Source organism: Bos taurus, chromosome 15 (assembly GCF_002263795.3).
Source record: "Bos taurus isolate L1 Dominette 01449 registration number 42190680 breed Hereford chromosome 15, ARS-UCD2.0, whole genome shotgun sequence".
NCBI lineage: Eukaryota > Metazoa > Chordata > Mammalia > Artiodactyla > Bovidae > Bos > Bos taurus.
In genome coordinates, this window is record NC_037342.1 from 77,301,601 (window position 1) to 77,320,489 (window position 18,889).

The window sequence follows — 18,889 nt, forward strand, 5'->3', positions numbered from 1 at the left end:
CCACCTGCCAATGCAGGAGAACTGAGACACCCGGGTTCGATCCCTGGGTCGGGAAGATCCCCTGGAGGAAGAAACAGCACCCCACTCCAGTATTCTTGGCTGGAGAATCCCATGGACTTAGAGAAGCCTGGTGGGACAGTCCATGGGGTTGCAAAGTGTCAGACATGACGAAAGTGACTTAGCACACAGCAACTTTCAGGGCAATCAGCGCTCTGCACGCTACCGGGCTTTGGTGCTCAACGGTCCTAGCACTCTCATGCTAAGAACCGCCCCTTTCGTCCATCTGCCCCCTACCTCCATGGTCTGTGCTTGGTGCATTGCCTTGATAGCTGTCTGTGCCATGGCTCTTGTTGTAAAAGTCACAAACGCACAACCTGGTGAGAGAAGAGTCAATAGCTCATCCATTCGTTTAATGATTTATCTGACCGACACTTACTGAGCACCTTCTATGCGCCCAAGTGGCATGCTAACAATACAGACGTGATTCTGCCTTTAGGAGTTCATGATCTAGTGGGGAAGATGATGTATTACAACAAGGCGATACACGCGTCAGGGAGAAATCAGGGAAGCACAAATAGGAGAGAAAGTGTTTGAGAGATAAAGGAGGAGTCACATTCTCTAGTTTCTCTCGTGAAAGGCGTGTTTCCACTTTGGCATAGAATCTCTCCAAGGACAGAAACAGAGACTTTTAATGCACGACCTTAAGTGCAGAATGCACATTCCTTGGGGGAATTGGGATCAACTGACAGGAATCATGGCGGGACCTAGAAATACAACACCATACTCAACCCTCTCCATCTTGGCAGTATCATTCATGGTGGCTGGAGATCACTGGTTTCCACTGATCCAATTAAAAAGAACTCCAAATTTAAGATGAGTACTTTTAAAGGTGCTAAAGGTACTTTTAAAAGTTAAAAGTATACCCACCTCGGCTCAACCCATCAGGTCCCCTCAGTATCCGGCATTCTTCAATCTGTCCAAACGAAGAGAACATGACTCGGATGTCATTTTCAGTGCACTTCTTGGATATCATACCGATAAACAGCTTCCTGTCTTCCACTGCTGAGAGAGTAAACACAAATGCTTCGCTGTTACTGCAAGAGGGGGCACAGCAGAGCACTGTGCCTTCCAGCCTATTGCACTGACTTTAAGATGCATTTTGTTTCATAATTTAGCACCTACTCTTATAAATCATAATTGGAAGCACTTAGATGAAATATAGTAGCTTCAGGATCTTATGAAAGTTACTTAACCATTCTGTGCCTGTTTCCTCGTGTGATTAATAGAGAAAACTTAGTTTACCTCAGAGGCTGCTGTAGGTATTAAACACCAAGTGCTCAGCATCCTGCCTCGCACTTGGCCAAGTCTGCTCTCACTAGCAATGCTGCTGGACCGAAGGAGGAGTTCTCTCACTTAACTGATATGACAAAAGCAGCAGAACACACATTCAGTGAATGGAACTGTCCACCTTCACATTTTGGTTATTTTCTTGAGGACTAAGCTTTTCTTCCTAATTTTTTAGGGAGGGAATTCCTTCAGTTCCCCTCCTTCCTCTGGTTGATAAGAAACTATGAAGATCAAAGGCATTCCAGTTCACTCTCAGATGTTCTTGTAATGTTTCCCTGTCAACTCTATCTCATCTATTTACCGTGCTTATTTTAAAGAACAAGTCAGATGACAGATTACTTACAGCACTGAATCACTATCTTCCACCAGACACAAAACTTAACTAAAAATGCATTAATTCTGAGTAAGTAATAGATCAACTGAAACCATGAAACTCCTAGGTGAGTTGGGCTTGGTAAACTCCTTTACATGAGTCTTGGCAATGTTTTTTTTTGGATTTGACACCAAAAGCAAAGCAACAAAAGCAAAAACAAAAAAGAAAAAAAGCAAGTGGTGTTACATCAAATGAAAAACCTTTTGCATAGCAAAAAACAAACAAAAAGCCATCAAGAAGCAACCTACTGAACAGGAGAAAGTATTTGCAAATCATGTATCTGATAAGGAGTTAATATGTAAAATGTATAAAGAACTTAAAGAACTCAATAGTAAAAGAAAAACAACTTGATTTAAAAACGGGCAGCTTCCCTGGTGGTCCAGTGGTTAAGATTCCATACTTCCAGTGCATGGCCAACAGAGACGTACAAGATGCTCAGTATCACTAATCATCAGGGAAAGGGAAATCAAAGCCACAACGAGGTATTATCTCATATGTTAGAACAGTTATTATCAAAAAGACAAAAAAGAACAAGTGTTGGTGAGGATGTGGAGAAAAGGGAACCCTCGTGCACTGCTGGCAGGATCTATATGGTACAGCCACTGCGCAAAACAGTACGCAATTCTTCAGAAAATTAAAATTCGTGCTACATATCACCCAGCGACTCCACTCCTGGGTATTTACCTGATGAACACGGAAACACTTACTTGAAAAGATCTATGTACACCCATGCTTATCCAGCAAAGGTATAGAAGCAACCTAAGTATCCATCAACAGATGAAGGGATACAGAAAAAGGGGTATTTTACGCACACATGATTGTTCTTCAGCCATGAAACATGAAATCTGGACATATGTGACAACATGAATGGACTGTGAGGGCATTCTGTTAAGTGAATTAAGTCACAGAAAGATAAATACTGTATTGCTCTCATTTAAATATGAGTATTTCAAACAAAAAAACAACTGAGCTCATGGAGAACAGACTGGTGCTTGTCAGGGGCAAGGGAAAGGAGGAGGCAAAACGGGGAAAGGAGGCCGAGAAGTATTGATAAGCTTATTACACATAAACTTCCAGTTTTAAAATAAGTCACGAGGATGTATGGTGACTACAGTTTACTGCACTGCACGTCTCAATGTTGTCCAGAAAGTAGATCTTTAAAGTTCTCATCACAAGAAGGATAATTTTGGTAACTATGTATGGTGACAGATAACTAGACTTACTGCAGTGTCATTTCACAATACATACAAACACTGAATCATCATGCTGTACAACTGAAACTAACACAATACATGCCAATTATACCTCAACAGAAGAGTAATTAGTGCACAATACAATCAAATGCCATGAGAACAGCAACTACACCAGCGGAAACCGTGGAAGGGGAGGGCCGCTCACGTGCTTGCTTACCGTTGTTCTTCTCGCTGTCGGCAGGCTTCATCTGTATAGGATGATGCATCTACAAGGGAAGACACGTGCCTGTTACGATCGCACACTGAAGGCACTCAGAAACATAAACGAGGACTCCAAAGGAGACACCACAACTGAGCTTTAAGAGGTGGCTCTGGGGACCACCCTGGTGATCCAGCGGCTAAGAATCCACCTTGCAATGCAGGGGACGTGGGTTCGACTGCTGATCAGGGAACTAAGATCCCACATGCCTTGGAGCAACTAACCCCATGCGCCACAACCAGAGTCCATACGCTGCAGTGACGCAACCAACCGAGACCCAGCGCGCCAAGGAAAGGAAGGACTGTCTCTGAACTCACGCCTGCCTCATTATCTCTCCTCAACAGAATCTCAAAATAGAATGTGAGTCAACAAGTCAAAATTCTTTTGGCTGAGAATTACTTTCACTCTATCTTCTTTGAAACATTCCCTTTATTCCTCCTTTGCATCAGTTCCTGTGGCAGTCACCCCTTTCCCCCCACAGGTGTGTTCCAGGCGCCAAAGCCACCACGGTTCCACTTACTAGTAGGAATTCCTTACCCCTGGGAGGACCTTCATGTTGTGAAGAGCGTTCTGAGCTTCTAATGCAGCTTTTCGGGTGTAAAATGTAACAAAACAGCACCCTGCAATAAACAATACTCAATGAAACCAAACCAGCCCTTTGAAAGCAGATGATTTCTGAGAGCACTCCCTCCTCCAGGGATACATTGAAAGTCAAAAACCAGGGCTGGGTTTATTCAAATGGGTGGGTGGGTGGGGAGAGGGGAGGGAGGGAGATGGAGAAAATCTAACAAGGAAGGGGAAAAAAAAAAAAAAGATTTTCTACCATTTTCTTTACTGCTATCGTCACCTGGTTTTATTCTTTAGCTGCTCCTATAACTTCTCTGGAAAGAAGGCTGTCCTTACAAAGGTCACAGAATCACGGCATTCAACCCGCCCTCCACGCAGCACCAGGCGGTGCGCTGGGCAGGAAGACTCAGCCGTGCCCTCTTACAGCTTGTGGTCTACAACTCTTGCTTTCTCAGACCAAGCCTTACACTGCAGCCAATTTCTACCATATGCCTTAAACATAATCATCATTTATTAAATTATAAAATGACTTAAGAGCAAGGATCTCTTAGTATCTATTTCTTAGACTCTTGGTTCTCATCAAACATAATTATGTGTCCAACAGCACTTGACTGAGGAGACCTTGAGACTCTCTGCTCTGTATCTTTACTGGGGATTGGAGGGCATAAGTATGTTTTGTAAATCTTAGGCCCGCAGTCCCATAAGATATGATATAGATTTCTTTTAAAATCACCCTGCAATTAAGATTTTAAATTACTGTATATTACATTGACAGTCATTTTCAGAAACTATAATACCTTTTACTTTGGTTAACTATGTCACAAACAGAAAATACTTCCTCGGCTCTAGACCCTTTGCTATTAAGCTGGTGTCAAGCATGACAATCACGCGTGCTTACATCTGTACTACAGAACAGCTTCCATAGAAAATTACTCTGAAATGGGTTATCTGGGAAAACAAGTGTGTATCTGCATGTGTCTAGGGCCAAAGCTAACACCTCGTCTACTATCGTCCTATAAACCCTCTCCTCTGCCGGGTTTTCTGGAGGCAGCTTGCCTTCCTTCCCCTGTTCATTTTGTAGGCCATAACAAACAGGTGATCTATAAACAAGCCCCTCCTAGTTGCTAAGCCATCCCAGAAGGCCTGTGTAACACCAACAAAAACCCACGAGTACCTGGACAGTCTTTCTCTTTTCACTTACCCTAGCTAAAATACTAAAAAACCACCTACGTGGTTGGTTTACTTCAACTTTATTTCTGTCATTCCACTACCAAGATCAAATGAGACACTCACATGAGTCTGTTACAGATCTTGAAAATGACAGCCCAAGATCCAACTTGCAAATTATCCTCATGATGTCACTCATGAGGATTTTATTTTATTTTTAAGCCATTAAACATGTTTGGACTGGGAGATATAGCTGCAACAAAAAGACAGTCACATCCCTGCCCCCAATACCCCGGCCATGACCACAAGAGCATTCTGGCAATGAGAGAGAGCATGCGCCTGACTGCAAATACACATAAATTCAAAGCCCTTCCTTACCTTTGCTCTGTGGAGGGTTTTGGCTCCTATCCCTTAGGACATTGATTTCATAGACAGCACCATACTGTTCAAACAGTTCCCTCAAGTCCTTCTCAGACCAGGTCCTTGGAACCTGGCCCACAAACATCTTGATAGCATCAAGATCCGGTTGATCTGGGTGGTCCAGGGTGCCGTTCATTTTCTTTGAGCTGCGTAAAATAAAACTTCTATTATGTATTCATGTTGTTTCTAAGAGAAACTTCTTTTCTTTAAAAGTCTCAACTACTTCCTTAAGAAGTAAGGAGAAAAAAACCTACTTCTTTTCACTACTTACATTCAATTTACCAGAGTTCCCCAGCCATCCCTCACTATGCCTGCCACCCCTCACTATGCCTGCCACCCCTTCCATCTGATCCCAAACTAAAGGCACCAATCTGAGTAGGACACCCCGGGCTTTAACTACGGAAATGAATGTCGGTCATTCCTTGTCTAGCTAGAGAAGTCTCAGAAGAACTTAAGAGGTAAAGTTCTTAAAGAAAGCTTTAATCATTTTTAAGTAGAAACTTTATAAAACTTCATAAAATGTCCACGAAATCAGGATTCTCAATCTACACAATGATGGGTGAAAAGTCTTCTCTCAGTAGATGTCAGAACAGAAGCACAGACTTCCAAGGCCTAAGAACTGACTGGAACATTAATCTTTGGTTGTTGCTGTCTCATGCATAATCCTGGTACTCTTGAGTGAGGCCCTCCAATCAAAACAAAATAAAACCTCTTAAACTTTCACAAATGATTGTTATATAAACAATGATGTCATCATTCTGGGGTCTTTTGTTTCTAAGTAATCCAATTTGCTGCTATTTCTCCAAGATTTTACCAGTTAATTCCCTTACCAACTCTGTTATAATGTCCACATATTCCTCCAATCTGATCACACCAGATCTGTAACACTCCTATTTAAATGCCTTCATTCCTACCCCTGCCACTGTCAAGAACCATGGGGGAAACTCTTACACTATTAAATATTTCCACTCAGAATGAATCAAAGTCCTTCTCCTACCTCCTTTTCACAATCTTATTCTGAGCATTTACCCAAACTAGTAACAACTGAAATTCTAAATAGCACGTTTAACTTTTGTTAGTGTTTGCTAAATCCAGAAATTACATCATCATGTTCAAATGTGTCTTTCTTTCATGTATTCTTCCTAATGTTCAACCTCAAATAAAACGCCACTTTTCTTTAAAAGAAAAACAGTAAGTTTTGTCACCCAGAGAAGGCAATGGCACCCCACTCCAGTAGTCTTGCCTGGAGAATCCCATGGATGGAGGAGCCTGGTGGGCTGCACTCCATGGGGTTGCTAGGAGTCGGACACAACGGAGCAACTTCACTTTCACGCATTAGAGAAGACAATGGCAACCCACTCCAGTGTTCTCGCCTGGAGAATCCCAGGGACGGGGGGAGCCTGGTAGGCTGCCATCTACGGGGTCGCACAGAGTCGGACACGACTTCAGCGACTTAGCAGCAGAATGTTTTGACCATAAAGAAGCAGACAGCTATTTCTGAAAAGAGGCAGGAGCTCATTAGTTTGTATTACATCGGAGGCTCTCAGTTTGTCCCTTCCTTCCCTATTTGTGTACCACTTCTAAATTTTCTACATTGCTTTTTAGTGCAAAAGCATAAATGTAGTCAATCTATATGCTTTGTGATTTATCCAAAAGTTCAGTGGAGATTCAGCATTCCAGACAAGTGCCTTTCCTTTTTCTCTTTTCTCTCCAAATCCCGCTCATTTCTTTATGTCCACCTACTGCCTGAATCACCCTTTCCCTGAGTATACCTATTCAAGAACCAGAAGACTCCCCCAAGAACTTTGGGCAATCTTTAAACTTAACCATCAGAAACTTTTACAGGAATCACACTCCATAATTTTACATATGGTTAACTGAATATTAAAAAGATATGCAAAATGTAAGCCTTTACCTCATTATTTTGTTTTTCTATGAAATTATCTTATTGTATCTTACAAGCTGGGTGGAGGGAGGGATGGGACATGGTCCTTCACCAGTTTGAGAAGCACTTCTAGAGCACAGCAAATGATCAGGCTGCGCTCAAGATGCAGTGGACATCATTCAACTGGAGTTATGCACTGACTGATTTCTGCCTCCAATTACTACTGAGCTCTTCTTTATACAGCACAAGCACAGTGTTAGACGTGGTGTGGTAGTGGTGCTTTAGTCGCTAAGTCGTGTCTGACTTTTGCAACCCCATGGACTGGGAACCTACCAGACTCCTCTGTCCATGGGATTCTCCAGGCAAGAACACTGGGGTGGGTTGCCATTTCCTTCTCCAGGGGATCTTTTCAACCCAGGGATCAAACCCAGGTCTCCTGCATTGCTGGCAGATTCTTTACCGACTAAGCGAGCTACAAGGGAAGCTCAAGATGTGGTATTCATCAGTGAAAAAGGAAAACATGGGGTATTTCTTTGGAGCACATGAAGACACAATTAGAAAGTTAAGTGCCAGTATCAGCTAGAGATAAAAAAGAGAAAAGCAACCACATATGTCTGTAGTAAGCAGTCAAACTTCATCATCAACTGTTATTGTGTCTCAAGAGATGATCAACAATGCTCTTCCATTCTCAACGTTCCACACATACTTCTAGTCCTTAGAAGTAACCACTACATAAAAAAGTCACCTGGGGACAAGACTCCCAGTGTGACATGCCAAGGATCCCACAATATCCAGGTATGGCATTTACTTTGCACATCACCTAATACATTCTCAAATTTGTGTCTCACCTGCCCATTGATGGAGAGCTCCTCAGAGTCAGTAATCATAAATTAAACATATTACATTCATTCAAGAATCAATGAATTCAACAAACCCCCTGGAGAAGTATCTATAACGTCCCTGTCATTCCTAAGAGGCAGGTCAGTGGAAATTCCTTCTTATCTTCTGTGGAAGTACTGCCAGTCAGTGAAGTATTGACGGGAGTGGGGTGGAAGAGAGGAAAAGCAGGCCTGCGGCAGCAGAAGAAGGGAAACAAGAAGGCAGCCAGTATTTCAGGAAAGAGGCATGGTATCCGCTTCTTTTTATGTTTCTGGCTGTGGCAGCAACTGGCAACTCATTAAGATGAGAAACTAGGAGGCATCAGGACAAGAGGCTGTCTGGTCTACCTGATTCCCGATGGAACCCGGCACAGGAAAGGGAAACAACCAATCTGGAAGAGACGGGTGGGGAACTGAAGAGCTGCATCGCCAAAGTACACTTCCATTCAAAACTCTTGACCCCCGTCTTCACCTTTTCCTATCAAAACTTCCCAGCTCAGAGGGCAGAGTTAATGTTCTATTCCACTTTTTTTTTTCCATCCCTTGGCCCCCGATGACTAGACCAGGAGGTGGATCTTAACCCAACAAGACTGATTTACTGGCTGGCTAGAAACCTATGACTGTGACCTACGCTTAAAACAGAAACATAGGCCCGGCTAATCAAGACCCTCTATAGCTACCCCGAGCAAGACAACAGCCACTAGCCACATGTGCCCACTTAATTTTAAAAATCCAGTTTCTCAATTGGCACTAGCCACATGTGACTCGTGTTGACTACACAGGATATCAGAGACAGAGATTTTTTTTGGGGGGGAGGGGGGACATGCCACGTGGCTTGCAGGATCTTAGTTCCCTGACCAGGGATTGAACCCAGGGTCTCAGGAGTCAAAGCCTGGAGTCCTAAGTACTGGACAAGCAGGGACTACTCAGAAGAACATTTCTAACATCACAGGAAGTTCTGCTGCCCAGGACTGCTCTACAGAACCTAGAACCCACTGACAAAGACAGGCAGTCAGTGATGAAGTTGCAAGAGGAAAAGCTGCAACTCAGGATAGCTTGAGCTAAGCTAAGATGAAAGGGCAGCGGCAAGAGAGAGCAGCAGTCATGCTGCAATACAGCTGAAGCTTGAAAACATTAAGGTAAGTAAAAGAAGCCAATCACAAAAAGTGACATATTGTGTGATTCTACATCTGTGAAATGAATAGGCAAACCTATGGAGACAGAAAGTAAGTTAGTGGTTGCCTGGGAATGGGAATTAGAGGTGGGGAGAAAGGGAGGGAATGCTCACTAAAGGGTACAGGATTTCTTTTGGGAGTGATGAAAATGTTGTTATTAGACAGTGATAATAACCACAGAACTTTATGGATATAGTGAAAAATAAATAAAAAGATCAGTGATACTGTGCACTTTAAAAGGGTAAACTTTGTGTTAGTTGTATTTACACGGGTGGGGGACGGGTGGTGTCAAGACATCCTGGGAGGGCAATGGCAAAGCCAAGCCACGATGCAGCCAAAGCCATCCAGGAGATGAGCAGCAGGAGCGCAGGCAGACAGCCGGGCGTGTGCCCGGGTCAAAAAGCTGGTGTTTGCGAGTCTTTGAGGAAAAAGACTGAAATACTAGCTTGAGTGGAATCTGTTCCTTGTAGCCAAATAAGCTGGCAAATACTACCTTCACAGCTGTTCAAAAATAATTTCCAAAATCTTTAATTACCCAGTTTTCCCCCCTCTCCCCTTCTTATTACCTGTTGACCTACATTTGTTCATTATACAAGCAGAATAATTTCACATACTTACTAATCCCTCTACCTCCCCAGCAGGCATAAACACTTGCTGCATCCCAATCTCCAGACACCACCGACCCCGAACTGGTCCTCAGGCTCACGATGAGCACAGAGAACATCAAGATGAAGAGGACCCAGAAACACCGGCCTAAATTACTTACCAGCTGTTCTCTAGGGGAACGAGACTAGGTACACAGAACTCAAGGGACATCCAGGGACAGGCATAAAGATCTGAGAATCAGAGAAGCATACCAGTGCCCCCTTAACCAACAGGGAAGCTGAGAGGTCAGGGCTGAGAGATGACCCCAGCCTAGAGAACACCTCTGTCCCAGGGCGCAAGCCAAGCGCTCCTCAGCTTCCCCTGTTCCTCTGTTATACAGAGTAAGTATCGGCAACACCTCTTACCATAAACAAGAAAGGGAGCTAGGGAGTGGGTCCCCTCAGCCTTTCCACAGCTCCTCCAGCAATTTTTGTCTGCTGTAATTTGAAATAGTGGAACAGATAGATTGCGAGGTCATATTCCCAGGCAGTATCACTTCAGAGAGAACACTAGTGGTATCGAGCCTACTGCTAAAGCAGTATGAGTGAAAAGAAGAGCTGAGAAGCCAAGAGGTGACAAGCACCCGCCATTCTCCAGAACTTTCCTCTTTCTACTCTGTGGCTTGGGTGTGTGGTGCCCCTGGGAGTGGGCCAGAGGACTTGCAGTCATGAGAAGAGTTGATGATAACTGCTTAATGACACCTGAGGAAGCCAAGTCCAGCAGGCAAAAAATAAAGTGGCTACCATCAAACTTGCACTTTAGGCCCAAGGTTGATACCAACTGTCCTCAGTTAAGTCAGTCATAGCCTCTCTCAGCTGGGTTTCTCATCTGTAAAAGAGGGGCAATAGCCTATGCCCAATTAACCTCACGAAGTTTTTGTGAAGATGGATGATTAAACAAAAGCAAAAGCCCTTGGAAAAAAATAATAATGTTAGCAGAGTACTCCCTGATTACTCCTACTCAGAATGAGCACTGTACTAAGTCCATTAGTTTTCACACTTCAGCGTACATAAAAACCACATGGGACACTATTAAAACAGATTCTTGGTGTGCCCATTCTAGCATGAGAATTATCTGCGCATGGGTCCAGAACCTGCATTTTTAATTCCAGGTGACTTTTACAGAGTGGTCCATGATCCAGATTTCATGGGATACTGAATTAGGCCGACCTAGTAAAAGATGAGAAAACAGGCTGAGGAAAAATACTGTATCGAAGGACTGAACACTAGGCAATGGTAATGCACAGACAATGAAAGACAATTTGGGCCACAAAGTCCTAATTCTAGGGATCATCTATCTGGTATGTGGTAATATTTTTATTATATATTAAGTTTTTATGATGGCATTCACTGTGATTTCACCTGTAATCTATTGCTAAACTTTTAACAGTAAAGAGAACTCTCATAAAAAGACACTACTAAATTATCATTATTTTGGAGACTACAGAGAAGGCACAGGATCCATTTCAAGTGAGCAAGCCAACTCTGTTTGAGGCCCCCAAAACTATCCCACAAAGAACTGTTGAGAATCTGCTATCACCACACTTGTTACACCAAATCCCAAGGCAGATCTGCACATGGAGGCCTAATGTCAAAGACTTGCACTACCCCCGGGATCTAGGGAGTATTCTACCATTTAATGTTCTTGGCTTTGAATGACTTAAGTCTCTTTCAATTAGGTTCCAAGGTACTCTGAAGCCTGGTGAAAGTAACTGAAACCAAGGGTTAGAAGTGTGTTCTTTAACACAGAGCCCTGGACTCAGGCCCCCAAGGTACAACTCAGAGCCAGGGGGCCTTTCAGTTGCATACAGCGGTGAACAATGACGCAAAAGGATCAGGCTTCTCACTTTTTACGTTCAAAATTTATTTAGGCAATTTGCCAATCAAGATTGTTTGTTTGCCCCCTTGGGGTGGGGCACATCTGATGTCCCCAAAATCACAAAGTGTGCGGCATGTTCAATCAGTTGGGAGGAGGGAGGGTCAAGATTCAGGGTTAGTTTACACAGCAATACAATATTCTGTATACACTACTAAATACACCCTAGCTACCAGTCTGTGATATCAGTCTAAAAATTTGATCATTAGAAATAAAACATACAAATAAATAAATAGCTTCCCAAAAGATTATCTGAAATTGTATACCCAACCCAAAGCAATAAATCTAAGGTTTAAAAAAATACCTTAGAATCTATCAGATGGGAAAACTACATTAATGGAATTAAGAGCCCAGCACACATGAGCTGATGTTGCTGGTCATATATCAAATGCATCCTTATGTACAAAACTTAGTTACAACTACAGGAAGTCAGCAGTAATGAGAGAATCAGACTACAATAGAAAATAACAATAGTGTGGACTTTGGCTTCCTCACCCAATTTTTTTCTTTCCTCTTTTATCAAGTAACAAAGAAAACAGCCCAAGTCCTCTACTTATGATAAATATTAGACAACAAAAATACTTACACGGGACTGGAATTCAAAGAGCAATGATCCACCATCATTTCTGGAAGGAAATCCAACTTAAACGCAGCCATCACCTCACTCTCCCCTTCAGAAGCCAATGATATTAACTTGCTGCACTTGTCTGATCCACAAATATACACAGCTTTAGCTTCCTGGGCCCCACAAAAAACACAAAGTGGAAACAGGAGCTCAGGGACGCCAGCAGTGAGTGCCACAGAAGCAGGCAGGACTGGGGAAGGGGCAGGGAGCAGGGGATTAAACGGGGGATGTGAGCATGTGGAGGGAGGCTCAGCCCCGCACACAATGGAAGTGCTGATGCGCCGGGCGGGTTTTGTGCGATTTTCCCTGGCGAAGCAGTACTAAGTGCACTGTCAGATAAATAGTGTCAGACCCATGAGGAGAGCAGCGGCTAACAGAGCAGAAGAAACACAAACTTGCTTCACATCTTCCAAACTCCTCCCTGCCGAGCCGTTTCTGAGGACCCCCCCAAGCTTGAAACTACCTGAGTACAAGGAAGGGGGGCGCGGTTCTCGTCATGTAGTCTGAAAACGTTTTAGAAACAAATGGGTGGTTAGCTTTGGTCTGAACTTATTTTCCATGCACCAAAGACAGCAATGAACGCACTGTCTGGGTGCCAAACTAACCTCAGAAGAGTCAATTTAAGGAGGAATGGTTCAGACCACCCATCAGAAGCAGGCCAGAGGCGAGCTGGCTGAAGAACTGGCCACCAGAAACATACTGCTCTTATATTAATTAATATTACCACCTGCGCTGGACCAACTTTGTTTTCTTGATGATCTTTATCGTAGTGAAGGGCTGTAAAAATTGCTGTTCCACTGGCATTCATTTAGGGAGCATAAGGCAAAACTTCTTTAGGAACTCTGAATCTTAATTTGTCACAAAATTTAAAAAACAAAAAATAAAAATAGTATATTCTGCCTCTTGACAGAGTACTAAGAAACACTGTTTATTCAGTATTTTGACCTTTCTAGAGAAACAAAAAACAAAAGAAAAACAAACAAAAGCCACCACAGTGATAATCATGAAGAAGACCTGGGGCCTACCAGGGACAAAGGCTCAAATACTTAGAGGAGGAGAGAGGAGTGCAGACCCCGTCTATTCACTGTCTGCCCTCTTTTAAACTGCTCCTAAAACCAAGATTAATGAATGTGCACATAAAAATTCTATTATGGGTGAGCAGCAGAGATGGATACACTCAGCAGTCAAGGCAGATGTGGCACTCTCATTCTCAGTTTAGCTCCACATCCCTCCAAGCAACAAACGGTGGCATTTCAGTGTTTAGGCAGTGACTCTAAAACTATCTCTGAAGGCTCCAAATTTCACAGGGCTTCTTTCCGTTTTTACCACTAGGGCTGCCTTACCTCAAAGGTTTCACTTCACTCAAGCTCAGATCACAATACAGGGAACTTTGAAAAAAAGAAGTTACGTAAAGAGGTAAACAAATGAACTAAAGATACAGACTGACGTTAAAACAAAACTAATGAAAGGCAGTTATGTCACAGCACAGGTCTGTCTAACAAAGGCTGGCACCTGTCTACATCTAACTGAGAAAGGTAGAAACTGTGTCTCCAGACATAACCACCCAAAATTTAGAACTAAAATAGCAGGTAGCTGCTCTTTCCGTTCTGTCAGAGACCCTGGCCCATCCGATCCCCTACAGAGACAGAAGTGACAGGAGCTCTCTGCCACCCTATTAACAGAGGAAGCAGAAGCAGGCTGCCAGTGAGGAGACTGCAACCGGCACCCAGGGTACAGAGCTCACCCCAGCTGGGGCTGGCTGAGCGACCGGCCTGTCGGGTCCCCGTTTCTAAGAGCACTGGAGCTGGTCACACGCCTCTTCCTACAGAGAAGCACCTGACTAAGGAGTGACTGTGTGAGGTCGGTTAATCAATTAGATTTTCTAGTTCCAGGACTCCTTTAAAAATGAATCAAGTTTTCAGGAAGTCCACTGGTTGCTATGCTTTTATTATTCACCAAAAATGCATGACTCCTAACTACATCTCTATTTTAATCAGAATCACAACTGTAACAAGAGTAACTGCCCAGTGTATGAAAGGATGTGTACTCCTCAGAGTAATTTTTACCGAGTCAAAGGCTGTAATATTTTAAAATTCATTTTATGATGGATAAGGCTGCAATGTTTTAAAAACCTACAAGGTGGAAATTTTATTACATGGGGGGAGGGGGAATTCTCTTTAAGCAGGTCACAAGAATTATCTCGGTATAATTAAATTCAACATGCTTGTAGGAAAAGAAAGAACAGAAATTAATCACAAGTCACTCCATTTTAGAAAAGGGTTACAAAGTGACAATAAAAACAATTATGGAAATACAAAAATGCAGCTGTTAGAGGGAAATTAAAAAGGAGAATTAAAAGTTATTCATAGCAAACTATCCGTAAGCAGTTGTTTAAAAGTTCTTAATCAGAAACACAGTCTAGGCCTAAAACCCAGGGTCCGCTGCAACAGAAGGCCCTAACCTTCCCTCAGTCTCTCTAACCACATCTGTGAATTTACACTCATGGTTTCCTCTTCTTCCCTGGTTGGCTGTCTCAGTTTTCTTTGCCTTGAATATTCTCTTTTTTCCTAAGGGCAATAATTCAAGGCTTGATTATGTGAGGGTAGGAACAATCGGTCTGTTATCTGTTATAACAAAAGAACCCAAATCATTAAAAATGATCAGAGGATAAGATATTCGGGTTTTCCCAGGTGGCTCGGTGGTAAAGAATCCACTTGCAAATGCAGGAGACGCAGGCAGAAGACATGGGTTCGATCCCTGGGTCGGGAAGGTCCCCTGGAGAAGGGAATGGCAACCCACCCCACTATTCCTGCCTGGAGAATCCCATAGACAGAGGAGCCTGGCGAGCTGCAGTCCATGGGGTCGTAAAGAGTCGGACACAGCACGCACACACGCGGGCACACACACACACACACACACACCATCTCTCCTAGGAAGCCTTCCTGAATCCCTTAGGTGCCCTGCCCTGTGTTCCTATAGGACCCTGTGGATGCTACCAGAGGATCTGGGACACCCTCGAAAGAGCAGCGCACCCTGCATTTAGAGCATCAGAAGGGAATAAACAGCTTAAAAACCAGATTAGAAGACAGAAATGCTAGAATCACAGCATTTGGTTTGTCAAAAGAAAGAGCAAAGTATAGTTAAGCAAAAAAGCCCACGTGGAACGTGCAAATGTCAGGCTGTCGATCTTGACTGATGTAACCAGGGAGTTCAATGACAGGTGAAGGGATTTTATACTTCCATCTCAATAATCTAAATGTGTTTTAAAAGGCAAAAATGTGAAGTCTGGTTATATGAGCATAGAGAAAATGAGAGCCTACTACTAAATTATAAAAGAGAGCCTATGTCTATCATTAGTCTATTTAAGGAAAAGTGCAAAAATCCAGGGAAAAGTCATAACCTAACAGTGAAGTGGACTGGATATCCCCTCAGAAGCAACGAACTGATACTACTTGAAAATAACCAACCAGAACAACTTAAAATTTAGCCTAAAATCTTTCTGGACTTGAATTTCATTTCTAAAGTTTAGTACCTCTAATATAATTAGTGGGGCTCCTAAAACTCCCCAGCTAGTACTTTGCATATGCAAAAATACACTGACCTGAATTGCTAATTATCTCTGTGACATCTCACTTTGTGGGAGACTTTCTGCAAACATGTGAGAGTTGAGCATATCTTAAAACAGAAAACCTTTGTTGAGTTTCCATGAGACGATGAAAAAATTCTGAAGAGGGGGATGGGGGGTTAAAGAAGGAATAGAAGTATTGTTTAAAAAAAAAAAAAAAGTTCTATTCCAAATCTAAAATCACAGTAAGACCAAAAGCACTAAGTTTAGTAACTGTTATGTCTAAGACTGTTTGCCTGTAAAATTATTATATATGGTACACTAAAAAGATAGGACAAGACTGAAGGGAGGAAGATTTACTTTTGAAATCTGAAAGTGTTCCATCTCCTCTCCCTGTCTTTAATCACCTATCTCCTCCCCAGTCAGCGTCAAAGTCCGAGCAGAAAGACATTCTTCTGTGCTCAGTTCTTTCAGCAAAAGTGTCAGCTCAGAGACATCCACGGAGTTTCTGGGACACACCTGACCAAATAAATCATCCTGTCAAACTGTGACCACCCTTTAAATCAGGTCATATTTTCAGGTCCCCAACTAGTTCTGGAATTTAAGTATAATTGTTAGTTGATAACAATATACTGTAGGTTGAAGCTTTATTTAGGTTCCAATGCTGATTTAAATATCAGTATGTTGAACAAATTCCAGTTCCAAGAGGGTTGTATCATCTTTGTGAAATTCACTGAGTTTTATCTTCATCTTTGCTCTAGTTTACTTAGGGTCTTCCAATAAGCCACCATGGCTCAGGCGGTAAAGCGTCTGCCTGCAACGCAGAAGACCCAGGTTCGACCCCTCAGTCGAGAAGACTTCACTTCACTGAGCGACTTTACTTTTTCACCTTTAGGGTCTTCCAACTATGAAGTGGCTCAGATGGTAAGGAATCGGCCTGCAATGCAGGAGATCCAGGTTCAATCTCTGGGTCAAGAAGATCCCCTGGAGATGGGAATGGCAATCCACTCCAGTATTCTTGCTGGAGAATTCCATGGACAGGGACAGAGGAGCCTGGCAGGTTACAGATGGTGGGGTTGCAAAGAATCGGACAGCATTGAGCAACGAATCCTTTTCCAACTATGAGGCAGAAAGGGGAAAGGAAGCCAGCCAGGCAGCTGCTGTGTGCAGATACACACACACACATACGTGCCCTCCCTCTCTCCCTGTGCCTTCTCCACCCCCCGCCCAGCTCCAACTATTTGAACTACGCAGCAGCTAGTTCAAATGGGAGATAAGCCTGCATTGGTAAACAGCTAAGGAGAAAGTTGGGAAGGAGAAAAAAAAAAAATCTAGCTTCCCAGGAATAGGAAATTTAATCTCAAAATGTAGGAAAAAGCCATCACCTTTCTGGAGGCAATTTTTTCACATCTGCAAAACAGGCCTCATGCAAGAAGGAAGGTTAAAAAGATAACCAGAGCACAACCATCCAGCAGTTAGCCCATACCTGTAGCTTTCCACCTCCCTCTCTGGACTAGTGTCTTCACTCTAAAAAACCAAGGAAAGAAAAATAAGTGGACCATGCCTATATTTCTCATAATTCCAGATACACAGCTTCTTTTCAAACAAAAGCCCCTTTGTCACCGAGACTGAAGATAAACAAACTCTCCCTCTCCCAATTTTAAAGTACACAATACACAATTACATTAACACCTCAAAGCTAATTTAAGAACACCATCAAGTTAAAAAACAGAGAACTAAACTATTAAAAGGTTTATTAAAAAGATGCTTACCCCAAAATGTCACCACAAATAGCAAATCAATGTCTAGAATTTATGAGATTGAACTACAGCACATCTAGGTCACCAAAACAATCCTTTTTAGCATCTGCTCTTGGGTGGGAAACTACCACAAAGCTAAAGGCTGTGTAATCCTTTTAGCAGTTAAGAGTGAGTCGCTGAGTCGAGTCAGACTCTTTGCGACCCCATGGGTATACAGTCCATGGAATTCTCCAGGCCAGAATACTGGAGTGGGAAGCCTTTCCCTCCTCCAGGGGATCTGCCCAACCCAGGGATCGAACCCAGGTCTCTTGCATTGCAGGAGGATTCTTTCCCAGCTGAGCCACAAGGCAAGCCCTGAGCAGTTAAAGAGCGTATTATTGATGTGAAGAAGCCATGCTATTTCCCCAAAGCGATCTGCCTGAGGGCTGGTGCTAGGCATAAAACTCTTCAAAAGTAACCCGAAGTTCCTGCCTTGTAAATGCATACTGAGGGCCCCAGGATGGTGGTAAACCACTGAAACCAAGAAAACCAATCGGAAGATGGGGAAGTTAACTGAAGGTAAAAGCAAACAGGAACCAAAACACCAATCTATTTCATTTCTAAACATATGGAACAATCTTTTAAGTAAAGACTGCTTCTATAAAAGTTGCCCAAATTCCTACAAAAGTCCATCTACAACTCCTGCCAGCTGAAGTTCTGTCTGGCCCCGGCTACAGAGAACTGCAGAAAGTCACCAAGTCTACACTGGAAAGTGTCAAGAATTCTGAAAGACAAAGCCAGAACCAGAACTCACCATGAGACACTGCACTCTACCTACCCTCTTTGAACTCAAAGACATTTCTTGCTGCTGCTGCTGCTAAGTCACTTCAGTCGTGTCCGACTCGGTGCGACCCCATAGACGGCAGCCCATCAGGCTCCCCCGTCCCTGGGATTCTCCAGGCAAGAACACTGGAGTGGGTTGCCATTTCCTTCTCCAATGCATGCAAGTGAAAAGTGAAAGGGAAGTCGCTCAGTCGTGTCCGACGCTCAGCGACCCCACAGACTGCAGCCTTCCAGGCTCCTCCGTCCATGGGATTTTCCAGGCAAGAGTACTGGAGTGGGCTGCCATTGCCTTCTCCGAGACATTTCTTGAGGCATAAAATGGGTGCATGAATA

At 43.2% G+C, this 18,889-nt stretch overlaps 1 protein-coding gene across 24 annotated transcripts in view; it reads right to left on the minus strand.

Moving 5' to 3' along the window:
* The window catches only part of CELF1 (CUGBP Elav-like family member 1), an 87,711-nt gene that overhangs the window by 21,309 nt on the left and 47,513 nt on the right, over positions 1-18,889 (minus strand). For 9 of the 24 annotated variants that reach the window (XM_059874920.1, XM_059874927.1, XM_059874926.1 and 6 more), the window contains 6 exons: positions 12,371-12,522; positions 5,285-5,472; positions 3,710-3,792; positions 3,131-3,179; positions 928-1,062; positions 295-374 (listed from right to left, as the gene is read on the minus strand). In XM_059874920.1, coding sequence (XP_059730903.1) covers positions 295-374; positions 928-1,062; positions 3,131-3,179; positions 3,710-3,792; positions 5,285-5,472; positions 12,371-12,441 — 606 coding nt within the window. In that variant the 5' untranslated portion in view covers positions 12,442-12,522. Of the gene's footprint in view, positions 1-294; positions 375-927; positions 1,063-3,130; positions 3,180-3,709; positions 3,793-5,284; positions 5,473-12,370; positions 12,523-17,460; positions 17,502-18,889 lie in introns of all 24 variants that reach the window. The other 15 variants (XM_059874929.1, XM_059874928.1, XM_059874924.1 and 12 more) reach the window with 4 other exon arrangements.